This window comes from Aplysia californica, unplaced genomic scaffold, assembly GCF_000002075.1.
Source record: "Aplysia californica isolate F4 #8 unplaced genomic scaffold, AplCal3.0 scaffold00831, whole genome shotgun sequence".
Taxonomy (NCBI): Eukaryota; Metazoa; Mollusca; class Gastropoda; order Aplysiida; family Aplysiidae; genus Aplysia; species Aplysia californica.
Window position 1 is genome coordinate 9466 of NW_004798101.1, and position 22873 is coordinate 32338.

General features: G+C 38.2%; 1 protein-coding gene and 1 long non-coding RNA gene across 4 annotated transcripts in view; both read right to left on the reverse strand.

Moving 5' to 3' along the window:
- Nucleotides 1-393: 393 nt before the first annotated feature.
- On the reverse strand, nucleotides 394-8858 carry LOC101846843. Its single transcript, XR_221036.3, has 2 exons — nucleotides 542-8858; nucleotides 394-499 (listed from the first exon to the last, which is right to left on the reverse strand). It is a non-coding gene; the product is annotated as an uncharacterized LOC101846843 (long non-coding RNA).
- A 182-nt stretch (nucleotides 8859-9040) lies between these two features.
- Nucleotides 9041-22873, reverse strand: part of LOC101848471 (transmembrane protein KIAA1109 homolog) — a 104466-nt gene continuing 90633 nt past the window's right edge. For all 3 annotated transcript variants that reach the window (XM_035972756.1, XM_035972757.1, XM_013088907.2), the window contains 10 exons: nucleotides 21866-22091; nucleotides 20580-20737; nucleotides 19453-19651; nucleotides 18306-18520; nucleotides 15285-15542; nucleotides 13952-14152; nucleotides 12299-12475; nucleotides 11863-11991; nucleotides 11287-11425; nucleotides 9041-10567 (listed from right to left, as the gene is read on the reverse strand). In XM_035972756.1, coding sequence (XP_035828649.1) covers nucleotides 10312-10567; nucleotides 11287-11425; nucleotides 11863-11991; nucleotides 12299-12475; nucleotides 13952-14152; nucleotides 15285-15542; nucleotides 18306-18520; nucleotides 19453-19651; nucleotides 20580-20737; nucleotides 21866-22091 — 1958 coding nt within the window. In that variant the 3' untranslated portion in view covers nucleotides 9041-10311. The remainder of the gene's footprint in view (nucleotides 10568-11286; nucleotides 11426-11862; nucleotides 11992-12298; nucleotides 12476-13951; nucleotides 14153-15284; nucleotides 15543-18305; nucleotides 18521-19452; nucleotides 19652-20579; nucleotides 20738-21865; nucleotides 22092-22873) is intronic.

Genomic DNA, 22873 nt, shown 5'->3' on the forward strand with positions numbered 1-22873 from the left:
TTTTGTAATTTCAAAATAACCCAAGGAGACTATTTAGTACATACAGTATTATGTTTCAAGTACCATCAAAGAAATTAATGGAGAAAAATCGGGAAAGATTAGAAGTAAAAGGAGGATCACTAGAGGACAAAGACAAAGATAATTGAGTATAAAATTAACAATCAAATTTTAAAAGATACGACATGTTAAATACACCCATTCAACATATAGGCCTACAGTGTCCATGGGGAAAGGTATGAAGACTTCTCAAGCAACTAAAATTAAAAAATATATCCTGTTTGGTGACTTAGATCTAGGTGATCCACACCATTATTCCAGCACGATACCTTTTAAGTCAACAATAATCCCGCGAAAAGAATGTGTAACACCATGAAAGGTCAACAAAAAGCACTAATCGCTTTAAAAAGAATCATTTTATTGCATGTATTTAACTTTTATTGTGTACAGACAATGCATTATATCACAATCACAAACAGAAACCTAGACAAAAACCAAAAACCTGTTTCAAAATCTTTTATTTTCTGCGCATCACCCCAAAAACCTGTTTCAAAATCTTTTATTTTCTGCGCATCACCATTCTACTATATAAACGTGGCAATCAAACTTTTTTTTTAATAAGCAGGGAAGGAAATCATACATAGGCAAGAGACCTGCAAAGCCTTTATTATTCGACAATTCTGGAATGGGAAATGTAGTGAGGTGCAAGCCACATGCAGGAATGTTAAAACACTGTATGTGATACACCGCCTGGGGAGAAGTTTGTTATGTTCTATGGGAGACATACAAGTACAAAGTACAAGTTATTCATTAAAAAGTAATCACTAAACCCATCACAATAGATTCGCACAACCATGAAATACTGCAAATGAAAGATGAAAAGCAAGACAACAAAAATAAAAACTAAACCCAAGTTCAAGCTGTGTACATAAACCAAAGCATTCTTATTAGCAAATTCCAACTCACAAAGCAGAGGGCTTAACCCTATCCGTACGCCCTGGGGTCATTTTGTACCCCCAGGGTTGTATTCTTCACATTTTAGAATACTTCTAGTGAGAACATTCTCTTTGAAACTTTCAGTATTTCTCAAAAATTCATTTTGACAGACTGCTATGCAAAGAATACAGATAGGATTAACGAGTAAATTTCCTCTTTGGAAAGTGGAGGCACAGAATTCCCCACGTCATATGAATACGATAGTAAAACAAGACGTACGGATAGGGTTAACAAGCACAAAAAGTGCCGCACTGGCCAGGTGTGTCAAACAGAAAATGTTGTAGACTATCACGACCTTATAACAATAGTCATATGAGCTTTTGACAAAGGATACCTAGAGGGCTCTCGTGGTCTAGAAGTACGGTGTTTGTCTTTCATTCAATAGGTCCTGGGTTTGAAACCTGACAGCACCGAAAAATGTTCTTTATAATTTCTCCTTTCGCCCCCTCCTCTAATCATATTCTGGCATCTGCTTTCATTGTATCTCCACTTTCTGCCTCCCCTCCTTCCCCCGTCCTCTGGGCTCCTGAATCTTTCTACTGCTACTCCTAGCTCCTTCTTTCTGCCGTCTTTCACCCCTGACCTAACCTTAAAGGATAAGGATGAAAAATGATGCAAACGTTAAGATCCCGTGGTGGTCCTAAAATCGTTAAGAGTAGTCTGAGTAGGCTTCAACCGCCACCTGTGCAAAATTCAAACTTCCTACCACACTGAAAACATTTAACGTGTCCCCCGCACTCACCTGACCTTATGTAGTTGCGAATGCCATTTAACACCAAAACAAAAGGATATTCAAGACAAAATTCAGCCTTGAGTTTTATATTTATACACCGAGGCAAAACCTAAAGAGCTGTCATTTGAAATAACTTCATTCCCAGAGCAGTCATTTCAAAATCAAAGCTTAGGAAAGGTACTCCCTTTCAAACTCAAACAACCCAAACCTGAGATAGAATAGTCTACATAAACAGAAAAAGTGAGAAGCCTGCTAAAGACATCATAAAGGTGATGCACAAAACCTGACACTTCAAAGTTAACATTTATACCCTGATAGTGATTATATTCAATATCCAATACTGAAATAAACTGTTTAAACAGAATTTCAAATGACATCAAGGCACCTAAGTTGTCACTATACTGACAATGTCCTATGTCATAGATATATTGACAATGTCATGTCAAGCACATGTCTTTTTAGAAGCATCACGGGCACTGCACACTATGAAAGAATAATTCAGAAATCCTGCCTGTTACCTTGCACGGATAGATGACAGGCATTTGATTTCTTTTCAGAAGTAAGCTCTGATGAGCGAAGTTATCCATAAGTTTTAAGCAATACCCCCCCCCCCCCACCCCAATTATACTGTTCCAGTATTGTTAATGGATACATCAAACAATATGCCAATCATTTCTATCCCCGAGACAACATGCACTATAGCAGATCAAACAACAGCAATAACATTAGAATACGTCTCGCTACTTTTAACAAAACTAACTTACTCCGTAGATTGAGGTGCCTTTTACAGACATTCATTTTGTTCATAAAAAGGGATAACATCCCTCTTTTTGTTCATTTTTCTTTTGTTAACATTTTATAATCAAATATCATTATCAGTCCAACAGCACTCAAATAAACACCACAAACACTATCATAAGTCAAGTCTATATGTACACTGTTTCAATTAAACTGAAAAGTCTAACTAGATCTACATTATAATTTGACATGTCCGTACATATATGTGGATCAGAATATTCTATGCCTATTCCTAGAAAAGCACATGAGTAACTTTTTTTAAAACCCGCAAAATCTGATTAATCGGCAAAGTGTCAAGGTACAAAGATTTAAGATTGCTCAACATTTCCTTTTTACATTAGTACACACATCAGCTGTTGGGATTCACTCATTCATATCAGCTGTTAGCAATTAAGTCATAACGTTACATATTTATTCATTTACATGTACTCCCAGTAGCAATTGTACACAATCTAGCTTGGACTAATATGACAACGACAATGACAATCTTTATTCATCTCGCATATATTGTTTTCAACTGAAAAAAGGACAGTACATTTGCATGGTACACATATCTTGTGATAACACGACTAAAATTAAATATGACAAAAGCAAAAACATACTGAGCAAATGAACAGAATACCGAGGGAAATCACAACATAGTGTGAAGGCAGTGTGTACAGCAAATGAGTCACAAACAACAGGAATATTGTTAAAGCTCCTTACCAAGCATCAAGAATAAATATAGATCTATCTAAACAAAACAAAACAAAAACAAAAATAAAAACAAAAGGAAGAGAAAGAAAAGAAAAGAATAAAAAGAAAAGAAAAGAAAAGAAAGAAAGAAAATTTGTGATGAAAACAGAATCTGTAGTTTTAGGCTGCCAAATAGCAGTAGGGAAACATTGTTCCTAGAATACAACATATCTTCTTAACCCATTTTCGATATCGCAAGAAAAACAAGTAGTAGCTCTTTTTGACTTTGCTCCACAGGGTGAGTTACTCCTTTTTCTTGTGACAGCGACAAATACACTCTTCCTTTCAGGATGTGAAACTCCCAGCCTTGACTTACCATTCACCACATGCTCATTAACAAATGTGACGGCATGACACTTACAACAAAAGAAGTGTCAGCCAAAGGAGTTTCTATTTTGTGAGCTTTAAACTTACATAGGATTTCCATTGTAATTCACAATTCTACACCCACCCAACTGCTGGGAGTCAAAAAGTGAGGAAAGCACACTCATTAAAGATTTTTAGAATTCATAATCTCCTATGACATACAATAAAACATTCCTTTATGATTAGTAAAGTGAGACTAAGTGGAGCACAAGGATCAGTTAACCAGTCAGAAGGATTTCACCACACACAGATTAAGAGGAATAGAGATAATGAAGAAAATGATAAGCAGGAGGCCACACCAGATTGAACATCAACAATTCACATTGAAAGTTTATTCCCTGTAATTGTAATGTGCTGGGGGGTGGGGGGTTCTGCCATAAGACAGGAAAGAAAAAAAATTGACCTGATAAGACAATGACACAACATGATAAAAATAGCACACCCAAAGCAGTCAGAAGAGCTTCTCCGTTGCTCATATGACATAACTCAAGGCTTTTTTCTGCGGTCTCTTAACATTTTCTTATGACGTATCATCCCATGAGAGACCTGATAGCTCACAAACAAAAATCAATACCATTTACAAGATCTTTTATACAATATTGTATAAGTGTCAGACAAGAGTGTGTGTGATAATGTACAATACAATGAAAATAAATACATTTATATTAACACACATAGAGATTCTCATAAACTCCACAAAGAATAAGTTATTGAGCTTTCTCTAGAAACAAACAAAAAATTAGATAAAATAACACAGATCAGAAAGTGAAAGAGCAAAAGTTCCCATCTCTGCAGCAACCTTCAATGTGATCAGCCCAATACCAGCAATGAGCATACAAAGATGAGGCATTATCAAGAGATATAATGCTGGAGGATCCCTCACCCTTAGTGGTGAGCTTTTCTTCCATTATGCAACCAAAAACATCTGTCCCTTAATTTTCTACACACTTAAAACTTCTGCCTTGATACAATGGAAATCTATATTTGGGCTTGGAAAGAAAAGAGCAAAGCAGGGCCAACATCTCACAGAAACACAACTGAAACAAAACAACCAAAATTTTGTTCGACACATTGTTCAACCATTCCTCACCAATTCATTATTTTGATGAACAGACCATGACTAACATGTCAACGTACGAGAGCTGTGAAAAAAATATGCAAGACAAAGAAAGAAATGAAAGAGGGAAGAACATAAAAATATTAGATGACAATGTTACTCGTGACAGGGACAACTTCGTTACTGACCGTTTCCTTTATATGGCACTCATCCGAAAGAACATATAATATTCAAAATGACATTTTTAAAAAAACTTTAGTAGCCTAAATCAGCAAGGTGAAAGTCATGGAAAGAGTAGAGGACTTCTAGGTTAACAGATAACCTCTCACATTTTATTACTAGACAGTTCATGAACAACCATAATCATCCTCGTATTGCACATGCAATTTTGTTTTTTTAGTCAGCATTTGATAATCATAACTGATCAAAATTTCAATATAATTTGCATTAAATATACAATGGGATCCATTTTCCACAATGGTGATGTCACCAGTAAGCAAAAGTAATAATCTAAAACGACTTTGAACGGCTTAGATTGGCTAGTTTTGAGCATGTGTGTTGACCTTCAGTGAGCACTTTACGTGAAACACTCAAGCTTACCCCTCCTTCAGATCGGGAAACCAATAATATGCGCTGTCGAAAATGCCAGTACCAAGTGGGTCTGAGGCTATACTCACAGCATATCAACAGGTTTTCACTTTGCCAAAATTATGGAATTGGCAACAGCCAAATATGACAACAGTAAATTGATAGAAAAAAATGATTTTCCATAATATAATTATCCAAACAATCTACCAGTCTTTCAAGTGTACAAATTAACACCTCTGTCTTTTCAGTTTACTCAGCAAAACGGACAAAAGCTCTCCACAAAATACAATTGTGTTCAGTTGAGAACAAAAACAAACTAAACAAACAAGTGCTGAAGCGTCCCTTTGACTCAGGGCAGGAAAAGGCAATATCACTCTACCAACTATATAGAACAAACTCATAACATGGAATTGACCAAAACGTTAATGCTTCTAGAAAAAAAAAATTACTTTAATCAAAGAAAAAGTATAAATTTTATAAAGACATGATGTCGTCACAACAACTTGAAAATATATATATATATGTATATCACAGCTTTTCCCAATGCTATCATAAAAATTGTTTTAATCGCCTTCTTCTGTCAGGTTTAAACCACATTCTACAAAATATGTCTGGCCCACAAAAAATACTGACTGGCACAAGCACAAACCCTGTAACTTGAAAAAGTGGATTTAATAAAGGAACATATAAAAACTCATACCACTATCCCCCTTAAAAAAATTTTTTTATTATCAGTTAACAAGACTAAAGAAGCTGTAATCATAGGACACTTTAAAACATATGTACAGGTTCTATAAGACCACATCAAAGTGATTTAGACAGGACCATCACACCACTAGCCGGTGCCGGCTTTATTGGTAAATGGATAAATCTAAGACATGGACACTTTCTTGTACATGAAGAACCTCACTGTAATTTTTTAACCAACACTGGAATTCACTATGAAGTATTATCACACTCCAGTCTCTAAAAAAAAACAATGGCACGATGATCAATCAGAAGTAACAGTCTGTATATTGCTGGGGTGCAACGAGCAAAACAGTGTTCAAATCAATCTTACTTCCTACAACACAACAATCTTTTGCACCATGACCCATTCTGTGCAATCCATCTGCTTCACTTTCAATCCACACATAATTTGTATCCCTGTTTCTAAAGGCATACAAAGAATGTGACCACAAATCACACGGCACAGGATAATATTGCACTGACAAAAGGTGATGTAAAATAGTTGCATTCTTTTGTCAAATACGGATTCCCTGATCAAACATCTCCCCTGTGACAGCAACCAGCCTTTTTTTTTTTTTAAATCAAGAGAGAAAATAAAGTAAACAACATACTGAAAAGGATTCCTTTTTACAACTTCCCTCTTCTATAACAATTTCAAGACTGATCTTTCAAGCAGAGATGATTTTTTTTTTACACTATACATTCTACAAATGTCACAAACACTTAGAACACTCATAAAAGTTCTTGGAATGTCAACATATTTTCTCAGTCTTTCACAGGAGAACTTCCTATTTAAACACTTTTTATAGTTCTTGGCTAGCCACCCCTTTCCATCCTGCTTCTGATATGGAAGATTTTCACATGACATTTAGAAACACAGCTACTTGTAGCCATTTCCTATATTTAAAGTATATTTATACATCAAAATGATTCAAAGAAGCTGTCAAACTTCTATGGTAGACCACATTGTAAAGATATGCTTAATTTAAAAAATCTCACAAAGTACTAATAGCATCTGCACAAGAATACATCATGTATTTAAAAAGAAATCGCAAAGTATTTTTGAAATCTGCCTAAGAGACACGGAACACAGAAAATTCATTATCCGCAATAATCCCCACGGTTAGGACATAAACAATATAACAAATACAATTTGGCAAGGGTGGATCTCAAATGAAAATGTGAAGTAATGTAAAATGAGAAAAGCTATTAGATGGGTGGTTATTGAGTCCGATACATTTAACACTGGACCAAGAACAGGGTGCTAGAAAGAGTCATGGTAAGTTTAAGCTGAAAATTTGTCGATGTGTAGTTTCATATGAAAGAACAAAAGGACTTTTACCATCTGTATATATATCTTTGTGCAATCGATTATACAATTAACTTCCTCAAAGTGGGAAGAAAGCTGTCTCTTCTTTTCTTTTTTACAATCTTTACTTCTCAAATAACAGGAAGGTGATGCCTCAAATCTACATTAAAACAGTATAATGGAAACATTAGAACAATAAAATGCTTATCTGAACATCATACTTCAATGTTAAGACATACTATATAATGGAAAAAAAAAAAAGTAACTAGCTCAGAAAAAGGAAACACTTTTTTTTCTCTCAGTAATAAAAACACATGACAAACATGAACATGTCGCATGTGTGTGTGCACTTTCATGGACATCAAGCAGAAAGGATCATTCAATCTTTTTGTTGTTTATTCATCTTGTCTTTGTTAGTGTTTTAACTAGAAAGAGGCTGGTCATTTCAAAGGTTGAGCACTAGCTCAGGACACATGATGGGGGAGAATCTTAAAGCAAGCATTGGGAAAACTTTTACCTAACTTAGGTATAGATCTAGCAGTTGATGTTATCATTGACTACATAACAATTACTCGAGCAAAACATTCAATAACATTAGAAAAAACAGCTAGTAATACATGGGGAACACTTATCGATTGTATTCAGTCACCCGTTGACTAAACAAGATGTATTTGTTGATTTGAAACAGCTGTCATAATAATCATGTGCGTATTATGCCTAGGTATACATAACAAAAGGATAAAAAGCAAATCTATTGTTAAAAAAAAGACAGCAAAAGCCAAGTAATAATAGGATGTCAAGGGAAAATGTGAAACACAGCACAAGATGGAAGGACAGAAAAAGGAGGAATATTGAAGGTTTATTTCAGAAATGTAACTTCATAACATAGTCTGTTTTCTTTTGTTCAAAGAAGTAACTCATTGGTCACAGGCAGATCGCCCACCCAAATCTTCTTACATTTTTAAGGAGAAGACAAAAATGAATTATGTAATTGCAAAGCCCCCAATGTCTTCATCGAACAAGCTTGGAGCTATTCCTATATGAATATATAGGTGCAATTTCTTTGCTATGATAATAAAGCAATGCACAATATAATTAAACATCTAAAAACAACTGAAGAACAGAAAATCGTTTGTCTAAACAGATAATCTGAGTAAGTGGGTGAGTGATATGCAAGACACTACACTGTCACGTCAGGCAGTGATCCTCTATAAAATGCAAGTCAATTAGGATGGGGTAATCATTTTGAAACTGGCCAGAAATATTCACAACAATAAAAAGACAGAAGTTTCGTTGCTATTCTAAGGGCAAAAAGTTGATCAACATGTGAACACAAGAAAGCATCGACAGTCTACAATAATGAGAAATGAGTCTGTGTCATGAAGTTCAGTCTGCCTGTGAAGATTCTGTACAATGTATGTTCCATCGAACATAAGATCAAAAGGGCAAATATCTTTAACTTCTCATAATTCACTAAAAAAGAATGTTTCTTAAGCTATAAAAAGAAGAAAATATACAGATAAAAATGAGGCTTTAATTTTTTTTCTCCGAAGGGGGTAAACCCACTACGCCGAGGCCCTTTTCTTGGTGCTAAATCTAAAAATGACAAAAACGTCATTAAATGGGTCATTAAATCGAAACTAACAAACCTATTTTGATAGTTCTTCATCTAATGAATGAACTTACGGTAAAAGAAACCTGTTTTCGGCAATTGCTGAAAAGTAATTTGATGTCGAAGTCGTAAAGGAATGTGCCTGAGCTGTTGTCAGTGGCTCACCAGCAGAGTGGTTCCGACAGCAAGCCGCTGGGAACGGTGTGCCGGAGATAAAGAGTTAACTCATAAAACAAATCATAACTTAATGGCTGACAATGTTACTTCTAGTACAGATAGTCTCTTAAGTCCCAATAAACAAGTAAATGTATTATTTTTGACAATTCTCATATCACTTTCACAATTTTGCACAGGTGGAACCGAGACCAAATTGGTACAGGTCAAATAGGCTCTTTTGTAAGAAAAAAAAAATGCACATTTAACTTGACAGAAACTATTCCTTGCACATTAAAAGAGAGTAGTGTACCTGCACCTACATCCCTTCTGCATCCACCAGGGCTACATAAAAGCTATGGTGGAACACATAATCTTCGTCTCATTCTGTTTTTCGCGTGCCCATCAGCAGACTTTATGCTTACATATTAACAACTGGCCAGAAAAAAGGAGCCCTGCTCATAATAATATAAGACAGGTATAAATTAACCAGTTGTAAAAAAGGATTTGCACAGAACATGACATATATAGGCATACCACACACAATATAAGAGTTATAATCATCAAGTCATCAGCAGATTTCACTTAACAGAGATGGACCTGTTCCCCATCCCTTTTCATGGATTTTCCAACAAGATCTAAGCTGCAATCCAGAAATAGCCAGACATCAGCAATCCCCCCCCCCCCCCTTTCCATGTCCAGGCCAACTCTTGTTAACAGTTAATTGAATCATCAAGAAGGACACTGTTCTCCCATTCCCTTATGCATTACCCTTTGAGGGCTCCTGAGCCTTTCAGGACCTACACAAGCATATGCTTCGACCTCGCTTTGGTCAACTGATCCATTTACACCACTGCATACTGAGAAATGCACTAAATGCAAAAACGAGTAACGGTCATGTGTGCCCAGATGTGTGCTCAAGTTAGCATTTCTTGGAGTTAGACTCGGCACTTGAATCAATTTTTTTCACAGCCAGACCGACCTCCAGAGTCATTATTTCAATCATCCATGTCATCATTTCTCAGACAGACCCATCTCTCAGGCCATCATTTCTCAGACAGACCCATCTCTCGGGCCATCATTTCTCAGACAGACCCATCTCTCGGGCCATCATTTCTCAGACAGACCCATCTCTCAGGCCATCATTTCTCAGACAGACCCATCTCTCGGGCCATCATTTCTCAGACAGACCCATCTCTCGGGCCATCATTTCTCAAAAAGACCCATCTCCCAACTGATCATTTCTCTGTAACAGGCCGATCTCCTGTTCCTGTTTCCTGATCCAGAGACTCATCAAGAAGCACGCTGCTCTGCTGGTCCCGAAGCATGGTGATCAGTTTGTCCACCAATACAGACAGCACCTTGTCCAGGGGGTCCATGAAGCCGCGCTGTACCCACTTGGGGATGGTGACCCGGGCGTGAGAGAAGCCCAGCTTCTGCAGGACGTAGTCCGCACCTACAGGGTCGATCTGTGTGCTGGCCCAGTGGATCAACCTACGAGACATGTCAGAGTTACAGCAAGTTGGCAAAATAACAGTTTTGTTTCAGTAGAGTTTTTACCGTGCTCGGAACTGCATAATGTCATATGAGCACCAGAAGATTAGAGGAGTTACAAGAGAGTAACAAACATAAAAAAGAAGACGAGCGTCTGATTTCACCACGCTGCCTCACAAATAGTAAATCATATCCTATCAAAAATGTTTCTGTTTTGCAAAAACAAAATGCGTCACAACACTGTGGAATCAGGCACTAGTTAATTTTTGGGCATATTGAATTTTTTGGGTTTTTATAGTCCTGTTCATTTGCCTTGCTTTCGATGTAAAAAAAAACAACCCATCTATCTTGAATAGAAGTCTAGGTATTTTCCACTGAAAAGGTGGGGGTTGCCTGGTGTCAGAGAGGTAAAATAAGCAGGAGAATTGTTGCAAAATCTTTCTGACTTCCAAAGCTTGAGTGCCCTTGGAAACTGCAAATTTACTTTTTTTTTGCCTTTGATAATGTTTTTCAGTAAAATCCACACAGAAATGTGTTTTTAAATAAATATAAAATGTGTTAAGGCAACAACAAAAAGTTTGATACAAATTGATCAAGCGGTGGAAAACTCTTGGTTTCTTCTATCCCATTATTTTGACGAGCGTCTGATTTTACCACAATGCCAAGCGAATGTCCCTCCAATTCGTGAAGGACGGCAAAATATGAATAGTAAAACAAACCTGAGGGTAGGCTCCAGCTGCCACGTCTTGCATTCAAAGCTCCTGTAGTCATGCTTGAGGGCAGAGGTCGGGTCACTGAGCTTGCTCTCAGACTTGGACATTTCTTTGCCTGTTTTACTGGAAGGCCTTGGGCCGGACCCTGCAGGATAGTCACAAACTGAGGTCAAAGTTCCTTTAAGGAAATCACAGCTAGGAAAACCAAAGCTGAGAGCGATTCACATAGCGTACGAGACAAAGATTTACTTTCCAGTATTCATGTTGTTTTAAAAATTGTACCCCTAAGTACAAACTGAAAAGAACAAACAAAATTTTATAGGACAATCCGCTGCACAAACTACCGCTTCCCATTCCATGCCCCTTGCATTTCTTTTTTAACATTATAATGACAGAGTAAGATGTCCACCTGTCTAGGACAACCACTGTTCTCCTTGGCAATGGGTGGCCATCTTACAGTTTCGACTGTACTTTAATCATAATATCAATTACTAGAAACCTGGAAAAAAAATGACTCTGGCAATCGTATTATGACTGTACCTATGTGAAGAATAGGGAAAGTTGAAAGCACTCAGTACATACCGCGATCTTTCTCCCTAATGTACGAGGACACTAGGTCATGGAGGAAGAGAATCACTTCAGCATCCATGGCTACGTAGATATGATCATAGAACTCGGCCACAAAGCTACACTCCACCTTAGGGCGGTCCTCTGAAACAAAACATAAACATAGATTCCATTTTAAATTGACCTACAGGTTTTGTTTCTTTGTATGACAATGCAATAAAGGAGATTCAAAACTACGAGCAAGCTAGATAACAGACAAAAGAAAAAGATGAACAAAAAAAAAAGTAGACTTTCTAGGGACACCAGCCTTCAAGACATTCTCTAACTCTTGTGCAATATACATGGAGGAATACACAGAAGTAATAAATGTATGAAAAATATAATTTTTTTTACTGGTCATTTTTCTTGAGGCTTTCTTAACCTACTTTCATATGAATTGTTTTCTGCTCACCTCCTTCCTCCGGAGGTTTCTCCCCCTGGAAGTGTGAAGTCTTGAGATTCATGTACAAGGAGGGGAAGGCAAATATGACTTCTGTCTCGTGGCTGTAGTAGGTGGCCTTGACCTTGCTGGTCTTCCGCTGGTGCTCCATGTCTGCTCCTCGAGAAGCACTAGGGAACTCTAGCACCACTAGATGACCAAGAAAAAAAGAAGTAATAAGAAGAAACTTAAAATGGACCCAGTCTTCAAGTGATGAGTGAACTCAGACACACAACAATTTCAAGCAATGAAGCTAGTCATTCATTAAATAGACCCCCAAAACTAATTTCCTGAACCAGTAATACAGAAAAATCACTCACTCTCTAAATCACGGGTGTCAAACTCTTGCATAGTGGGCCAATACCCCATGTCACACATAATATTACGAGCCAACTGAATAAACATTCATTGAACAGCAGTAACAACCTTTTATTAAAACAATTACTTGAATTAAAAATGACAAAAGTTAAAATTAAAAGAAATCAAAGCATACCAATCTTCACTCTTATGACAATGTGTCAAAACTGAATGCTTGGCATCTTTCCTTGACACAAGTTCCTTCATGTTTGCAATAATGCCATTTCTATGTTATGGAGATTTTCTGATGGTGTTCATCGGTGGGATGACTCCTGTACTATATTTTATTAATCTAAATCCCAGGGAACAACTGCTCACACACATATGTCCTCCCAAAAGTGATCAAGGTTCGAGTCACATGTAGACAAAGAATGACATGAGTGAATGTGCAGGCTCCATTGTGCCATACTTTGCCTTTTTTTCCCTACAACACTGTAGCTCTGTAAGTTCCATTTACAAATGTACAGGTGCAGCTTCCACATCAATGGCAAAAGGGATGCAAAACAGATCGTCAGTACTTTTTTATGCTTCAAAATCACTAAAGCACCATGCGAACTCTGCGAGAAGTGAGCTCAGCTTTTTAGCAAAGTGTGCGTTTCAGAAGACTATGAAGCTAGGTTGGTTCAATATTAATTTACAGCAAAGGAAAGTGAGACAAGTTGCATTGGTGCAATTGCATCTCCAAAAAGCATCGCTTCACTTGAAATGCCTCCACTTCATCATGCATATCAGTGATCAAGAGATCCAATTATGGACTGCAGGTTCAAGACTTTGGGATGAGTGGTTATGTCAGTCAGAAATGCCAACTTACATTTCCACCTTCCTTCTCACAAATTGTGGAGTCTTCCTTTTTGGTGTCCATAAACCGACAGATTTCCTCGATCAGCTGGAAATCTTCCCTAAAATTCTCTAGTGGGCCGGATGTGGCCCGCAGTCCATGAGTTTAACACCAGTGCTTTTAGACTTTTCAGAAAACTCTTGACATCACTGGCACCAGAATCAATATGCCCATCTCTCACCGCCTTACTTGAGCAATTCTCACCCCTTTGTTTATATCTTACATCCACATTGACACAATTTCAATAATTCGGGCGGTGGGCTGGACCAGCCTCACTTATCAGGGCCAACCCAGCCAGTATGGGAGGATGCATCCCAGCAGAAAGACTGAGACACACAATAAAATAACTTACCCCACAAGAAATAAAACTCATGTTTTCATGATGCAAGGTGAAGAACCTAGCCGTTGCACCACAATGCATATCCACATACCTTTTGGGTCAGTGGCTGAGGAGGTCATGGCATACGTGAACCATTCGTGAAGACAGGTGAAGTTTGGGGGCATGTGCTGGGTGCGCGAGATCTTGCAGATGGTGGCCATGTGGTTGTGCAGCGCGTCTGCCCGCGGGGTCACGCCCATCTGCTTGTTCTGTTGGCCTACCACAAACTGAAGGTCCTGCACAATGTGGGTGCCTGGATAGGAGGAAAAACATTGACATCACATTAGCACCGGGTACAATTAGATTATTACAATTCTGTCTTTAGTGACCACATACACTTTACTCTTCCAGAACATTGCTCAAGAGAAGGAGGTTGCATGACTGAACATATTTCAGAAAGGAGTTTTACAAATATAACAGAGTAAACATTTGGCTAAAACAGATGACATGGATCACTATTGTTGTTTTTGGTTTCCCCTTTTTTGATAAACTTTTTTCCAAATAATTTTGCAATAGCAGCATTCTTCTAAAAAGGACACTGCAGCTTTGAACACATGCTTGCTTTCACCTTTGACAGTTAACAACTATTTATTCATATTCTTTTTTTTTAACCTGGTGTCTGTGGCATAATGGAATGGCTCTTTGCCAATGCATGCAGAAAACCTGAGTTAATTTCCACATTAGGAAATTATTTCATATGGTTCCTCCTCCTGTATCTTCTGATGTTGCATCCCACTAAACCAATTTTGGCCCCGACAGGCACGGTTGAAGCAGCCTACCTCCTAAATGACTAAATGGCATTAATGTGGTCATAAGGCCTGCAACATTTATAACTATTAAGATCAATCCCTACTTTACCTCCAAAGACAATGTTCTATATATCAAACACAAAGTGTACATGCTGGTACAAGAACAAAACTAAACCAAAAAAAAAAGGAACGAATTATAGCATAATATAACAGTAATTTTTTTTACATGTCTTTTTTTGCCTCCTGAACCATTTCACACTTCCCTCATTGTATAAGTCAAGTAAAATGAAACACAACATGAAAATCAAAAAGGAAATTTTAAAATTCTTTTGTATACCTTCTATCTCACCTATCTGCCTTTCACCTGAGAAGAGCTTGTTTGTGTTAATAAGCGTTTTATAGCTCTTGCAACAAAATCAGATCATATAAGTGCTGAAGACTAGAGGTGTTACAAGAGAGTAACAAACCCCAAAAAGGAAAGATAAGGACTATAGATGTATGATAAGAAAGAAGGAGCAAACCACACCAGAGCATCCGCCAACCACCCGCATCGAGAACAGTGGGGTTTGGATACTAAAACCAAGAATAAAGAAACATAACAAAGAAAACCAGTTTTCCTCTGATTGCTTTCTTCACCTCCTTCTGGAATATTCTGTGACTCAGTGGAGAAGTGTATGTACGGGTCCTTGATGTTGAACAAAGCCCAGTACTTGGCCCGGAAGTTGACTCCGTGAAATGAGGCCAGCATGAGGCCCTGACCCTCCAAGGTCATGGTGCCCCCGAGGACCATGCCCTCCTGAGGCACCACAGAGGGCAACATGGAGAACTGGTAGCCCGTCAGATGTTCCAGGGCTTCCTGCCAGTGCCGGTGGTGCCGCAGCTCGTCCAGAACAGCTGGAGAGGACAGAGAAATGGACAAATTGCCTGAGACTTCGGGGGAGGGGGAGGGGGTTCAGCTCATAAAAAAATTATCTTTGGAACATTTGTAACATTCAGCACCACATGGCCAGCAAGTATTGATATTGATGTTCTTACCATTATCAAACTAGCCAGTTGTAACCAATATGCTCTAAAAGAGTCTCATGAACTTCTACTGTTGTGACTTCAACTATAAGACAACTGACCTTAAACAGATGAAAATGAAAGATGAATAAGAAAAATCAACATAGTCTCTAGATAATTTTAGAATGTTTACATTATGTTAGCTAAAACTCATAAACATTGAAAGAAAAATCTAAACAAGTGTGATGATACTATGCCTTCAAATGCTGCCTTGTGGAACTAAATGAAAAAAAAATGGCACAAACGACCCTTGCTTTACATTCAATGTCCATTGAGTAATGAGGTTAATGATTACCATCTGATCTTGTCTTTCAACTCGAAATACTTCTATTCAATTCTATGAACCTATACGGTATAACGAGGTATTCCTCCTCTGCATTAATAATGTCACTTCAGCTTCATATTTGTTTGTACAGCCAGTACCTTTGTAGTATCACAACTCTTACAAAAAGCGTACATCTTCAAGAAATAACTTTCAATTAATTTTGAAAGCAAAAGGAAGCAAGTCCCAAAATCCTTGTAGAATAGGGCTTTATTGTTTTATAAAAGTCCTAAAAGCTCTGACTTACCTCAAACATGTACACATTCAGGAGAACTCACAAAAGACCATTTTAAACTAAGACATGATATTTTTTGTCAATACATATTTCAATATTAAATTGTAAGCCACTTCATTTGAAAAGAATAAGCTTATATGAACTCATTTCAACTAAAGGCATTAAAGCTTCAGTATTAACCACAATAAGATCAACAACGACAACATCAACAAATATGATCAATTGCATTTACACAGATCATATATGCACTTTTACAGTTTATTATACTGATTTGCAAAAGTTCTGTCACACCCATTATATTACGATACTTTTCGGTATAGCGTTAGAATTGTCGTAAAAATTAAAAGTACGAGTTGTGTGACTTATGAGACTCCTTGCTCTCCTTGTGAAAGAGCAGACGAAAGAAATCATAAACCGGAAGTAGTCCGTGAACAAAGTGTTGGTATTGATTTCTCTTGGTCTACACTGAAATCAACCCTTCCTACACACAACATTTGCTTTGAATCACAAAGACAATGTGTAAACACACCTTACACACTATGAAATTCTGAACTTTTTAACTGTTGGGTACTTTTTTCACCTGTTTTTCAAAATAAAAAACTGACAAATTCAGAAAATAAAGGTGCTGTGTGTATGATAAATTCTTTGACTGCACTTTCCGCTGTTGCAAGACACGTAAATGTGTGTAGAAGAACCATCTAACGTTTGAACACACGTTTTAACACCACTAAAACTGTCCAAGACAAGCCTAGGCGAGGCCAACCAAGGGCGACAACTCGACGTCAGAATTGGGTTATTGTCAACACCCATGTACGAAACCCGTTCCAACTAAGTGCATAGACTGTCAGGTACTTCGGACTATCTTAAAACACCATTATTAGACATTTATAAGATCGTGAATTACGTGACTATCGCCCTTTGCGTGGAGCCATTCTAACCCTGTCTCAACGAACAAGTCGCCAAATTTCGGCAAAACAACATTGGCGATGAAACTAAAGAAGTCGGTAAAGTGTTCTTTTAAGCAATGGTTAAGGTTTTTAATTCGTTGCATTGATGGAAGAGAAAAAGTGTTAACAAGAAGAGGATATAGATTTCCAAAATCCAACGTCCCCCAAGAGGCCCGAATCGGTGTCTGAAATGTGATGGTATGGGGTGGAATCTCTGCTCTTTATCGTACACATTTGGTTACTTTTCAAAGCAACCTCAAAGGACGACGGTACTGTGACGAAATTCATCGTCACGTTGACCTGCCCTACACGGCACGGATGATGGAACGTGCTAACAAGACAACGCTCGACCATAAATGGCTACGATCAGTGAAAACTCCTTCCAAACTCATCAAATCGTTGTTCTGGACTGGCTTGCAAGACCAACAAGCCTTAACTCGACAGAACATCTGTAAAATGGCTTTGACTGGAGGATTAGAAGTAAGCCGCACTCCGTATATACTCGTCAGGAACTGAAGACTTCACTTCACAAGGAATGACAGAGGATTCTTCAGACAACCATAAGGACATTAATTCAGTCAATGAACAGATGTTTTGTATCAGTAATTCAAGCTGGAAGAGGCCACACACCATACTGAGAAAACTTTGATTTGGATTTTGCAAGGGTCAGTGTGAATGAAATTATCTCCCTTGAATAAAGAAAGACATTTCTCAATTCTTTTCATGTCATGTTGGCAGAAAATGAACAAACATCTCGTGTACCAAATTTCTCTTAGCTATGTTGAATAGTAATCGAGTTATTGTATTTCTAAGGTGGGTGTGACAGAACTTTTGCAACTTGGTATATTACCTTGACAGACCCTGCAATACTGAGAAATGCTCTCAACTTACAGGGAAGCATCAGCTTTTTTAGCAAGGGCTTCTGGGTGAAGCAGAAAAAAATTGTTGAAACTTTTTCCTAAGAACACAACTAATGTGATTCAAACATGTGACTTTACATAGGAGAGTCCAGCAGCCAAAGCATTATAGACCATGAAGAGGGCAACCATCATACCTCTAGGCTGGCAAGCCTAAATCCATAGACCACTCACCACTCTCAGAGATCTTCCTGGGCACTTTGCCCTGTGCTGCGGATGCAAAGGTGCCGGCCGTAGGCTGGAACACCCGCCGGCCGCTCATGACTTGCTGGGAGAAGAACTCATCTAGCTTGGAGATAATCTTGATAAGGTCAGGGGTCGTGGAGCGAGATATCATGAGGTGAAAGTGAGACCATGACAGCTTGCCATTGACAAACAGGAAAGCGGAGCTGAAAATACAAATAGTGATCTATTACTTCAAGATTTTGTCAATCGGAATCATCAACTAGGTACCTCAATGAAGTGATATATTGGAAATGAAAATGAATATAGTTCTTTGTACTTTTATCCTTTAAAACTACTCAAATTAACAGACTTACAGCTTTCGTTATAATGAAAAGTTATATGTGAGCACTTAGAAAATCGTAGCAACAGAAAATAAAGAATGAAGAAGAACTAAGAAGAATAAGCATTAAGACACGAACACTCCTCTAGAGCAGAACAAACAGAAACAGAATTATGCCATGATTCGCTTGAGAAACATTTTCTGAAAGCAAAGGTAGATGACGAGATGAAGAAGGAGATCTAATAAGAGATGGGAACAAGACAAAGAAACCCGGCTCAGAAACAAAAACATAATTGACAGGCAGAACAGCAAGAAACAGGGTTTTACTGCACAAAGGTCCATGAGGTAATGTACAAATACTGGAAAAGCTAAGAGGAAGAAAAACAATGATGTAGATGCAGTTAATATGCATTAGAGAAAACATAAACATACATTTCAACCCAACTGACAGAACTAAACGTCCAACATTTAGCACACAGAATTGCTAAGACAGAGAGAAACATTATCAATCACAAAAAATAAGATCATTATTTTAAGATCTAGGACAGACTAAAAACTGTCAGACAACCATTCATCATTCAATAGATTGAAACTTCATAATTTGACAGAATCAATCCATCTTTAGAAAATCATTACTGTAAACTTCACATATTGGCAGAAGCTTGAAAGCATTTCAACTGCACAGTGTAAGACTCCGCCATACGCTATTTGAAAAGTGACATATGACGGAGATTTTATTTGAGTAAAATCATCACTAGAGACGGAATCTCTCAACTCTCAGACAGTAGCAAAAGCATTTCCCACCCTAAGACTCACCGGTTGGTGGCAAGAGGCGCGTCATTGTGAATGTTGGCGTCCACATGCCACTCGTCTTTGAGGACCAGCTGCAGCTGGGAGAGACGCGTCATGAGAATAGAAGAACCCATATAGTCCAGCTTGGTCTCCAGCAGGGCCGTGCTCAAGCCTGCCTGGTGATCCGGGTCACGGCCGAGCTCAGGGTCCTCGCACACAGAGACTGGGTGGGCGTGGAGAGAACAATTTGTTAGGAGTACAGAGATGTACAATAATGGTCATTTAAAGTTGTACGAACTTTAAAAAAAAGAGGGAAAGTAACGAAGTAGGACTTAACCAGTAGAGTATTTAAACCATATGCACATGAAGAGAAGAATTTTTGAAGGAGATTGGAATTCACTATAACCTTCATTGGTTCTTAATCTTGTTTGAGTTAGAGAGAAGGAAATCAATACTTAACAGTCATTTACGGCGAGACAGATGAAAACAAAAGAGGGAAAGGAAAGGAGTACGACCTGCCAGTGGCGCCCTCCTACTAGCTATCAAGAAATTGTGAATGAACATAATATACAATTTCATTCGCACTCTGATTTCAAAGGTCCTTCTGTTTTGAGCTATAGAGCAATATATTTTCACAAAAACGATCATTTAATGCTAGTGAAAAGCATGAATGAATGACAGATAAATATAACAGCATAATAACATGTAAGCATCGACAATGATATATCAAAAACATCAGAGAACTACAACAACAACAAAATCACGCAACATCTACAAAAAACAACTTAACTCTTTATCTCCGGCAAGCCACTCCCAGCAGCTCGCAGTCAGAACCCCTGTGCCGGTGAGCCACTGACAGTGGCTCAGGCACATTCCTTTATGACGACTTCGACATCCAATTACTTTTCAGCAATTGCCGAAAACGGGTCTCTTATACCGGAAGTTCATTCATTAGATGAAGAACTATCAAAATAAGTTTGCTAGTTCCAATTTAATGACCCATTTAATGACGCTTTTGTTGTTTTTAGATTTAGCATAAAAAAGGGCCCCAGCATAGAGGGTTTACCCCCCTCGGAGAAAAAGATTTAAGACAACAATTTTGAGCACGTTCACTTATAAAAGTTCTGTTCCTGAAATCAACAGATACTTACAGAAACCATGCAGGTCCACGACTTCAATGGTGCCCCCAACAATTCCACCCTTTGATTCAAATGTGGATTTGCCGAAACCACCATTGATGTTTAGATCTTTGTGGCCACTACTGTTGATGGATAGCCTTCCCTGGGTCTTCAGGTCTTTGGTGCGCCACCTAAAGAAGTGCAAATTTAAAAAATTTTACACCCCCATTGACACAATTTAGATCATTTCGACTGCTCAGAGTAAGACTCCATCATACGTCGATCTGGAGGTCGGTTGCCTTGATCCTGTCTGTCAGGCTGCATGTTCATCCGACTTTATATAGTTACAAGCGCTGTAAAACTTTCATTTTCATGAAACTAAAAACAAACAACCCCACTTGAAAGGGGAGCAACATCCCTCCAGACAGACAGAGCTACTGTAAGCAATACTTCCCTACTTGAGAAACGAACTAATATCTTCTCTGTGCAGTAGAGAAGAGCTCACACCCACTACACCAAAGAAGCAAAAGTGAAAGTCATTTACAGATCTGAAGCCAAAGCGTAAAACACTTCAATTCACAATAAATAAGATTTGAATAGATTATCTATAGAGGTATTTAGTATTCAGGACAAAAACTATTCAAACTCATGACAAGACCACATTTGCATTGCTGCCAGCTCTTCAAAACCAGAAAACACTCCAACAACTGGCAGGTGGGCATTGACCAAATTTTTAGTAACCACCCCTCCAAACTATTTACACACTTTTTTTGCACCCATAAACTCATGCTCAATAGTTAACTATGGTAACGTATACAACTACAGTAGAGTTATAGGTTTTGTTCTCATTGTTATTTGCAAATCTAAGAGTAAAAAACCCCCAGAGAATACATATTTTCCAACACGAAAATAGACTCCTGCCCTGAGACCCTAAAAACATATGAAGGCATTTTTTATGCACTGGTTGCCAGCTATGCACTTGTGTTTCACTCAACCCAACCGAAAAAGGGTACTTGGTCTTTGAAAAGAAAGACCCTGTGAATGATACGGACAAGCGACTGACAGGCTGCAATGATGTTTAACTTCCAGGGGACTGAAATGGACAATTGGAATAAACAGACCAGCCATGGGAATTATTGAGAAACTGTGCTAGCCTTCAAAAGGAACCTTAATTATTTTTTGTCTTTACATTTGCCTAAAAAAGTAGCCAAAGCTTATATTCATAAGATGCCAAAGTTTAACCAATGTGTTACACAAGCACTATATCTCAGCAAAGTGAAATCTCTCCAGTACTGACAAACAACACTCCACACACTCACTCTGTGTTCCCCATTACGTTGGCCATGTTGACCTCCAGGTTCAACTGTGAGAGGTTCACAGCAAACAGCACCAGAGTCTCCCATGATGTGCTCACACTGGCTGGGGCTGGCGCACCTGACCCAGCGGTTGATTTCTGACGCTGCATGTCGGGGGAGCTCAGGGCTCGTGACTTCTTTCGATGGCTGCTCGAGGTATGATCAGAAGCCATTTGGTTTGACGCTGAGGCTAATAACGTGTCCATACAAAAGGGAGGAAATACATAGGTAATTATTGGTGTGAGTTTGAGTAAAGAAAAGCACATGACACAACATCGATCATTAAGTACAAGTAAAAAATCAAGATAGATAGAAACAACAAACGGACAGGTAAAACCTACCAGAGGTGCCTTCCAATAACCAAAGGGAAATTATTCACCCTGCTTGCCTCCACACAAATGAAATATCCACATAATAAAACATACACTCATGAAGTTAATAAGTTTGTCAGTGGCTGAGGCAGTCATTAAAGCGACCAATACATGGAAGGCCAAGGCACTAATCAGAACAGGCCACAGCACACCAGAGCCAAGGTAGGGAACCAACAGCTCCATCTTTGGAAATATTTACTCCCTGTCACGAAGGACAGGAAGCTTCTGTAAAGCCACGAAGGGGAATGTTTCATGCAACCATTTAGTTTTCAATCAAAATCATTGAGCACCCATAAAGATTTACTGCCTCACAGATAGGGTTTTCTGGAACTACAATCTTCAACATGTTCTTTACAGAAATAATCTCTATCCATTACTGCTGGTGACAGGCGGTTGGTAGGCTGGGGGTCTTTATTAACTATTTTATGAAAAAAGCTGATGAACCACACACCTTGAGAGGGTATAAGATGTCAGTCCTCTTTAACGTAAGATCTTATGATTGGCATGTCAAAATTTTAAAAATAATTACTCTATTACCTTTTTTTTACATCAATTAGGACACATTATCATCAAATACTTCTGCTTGCATTTAAAGTGATCT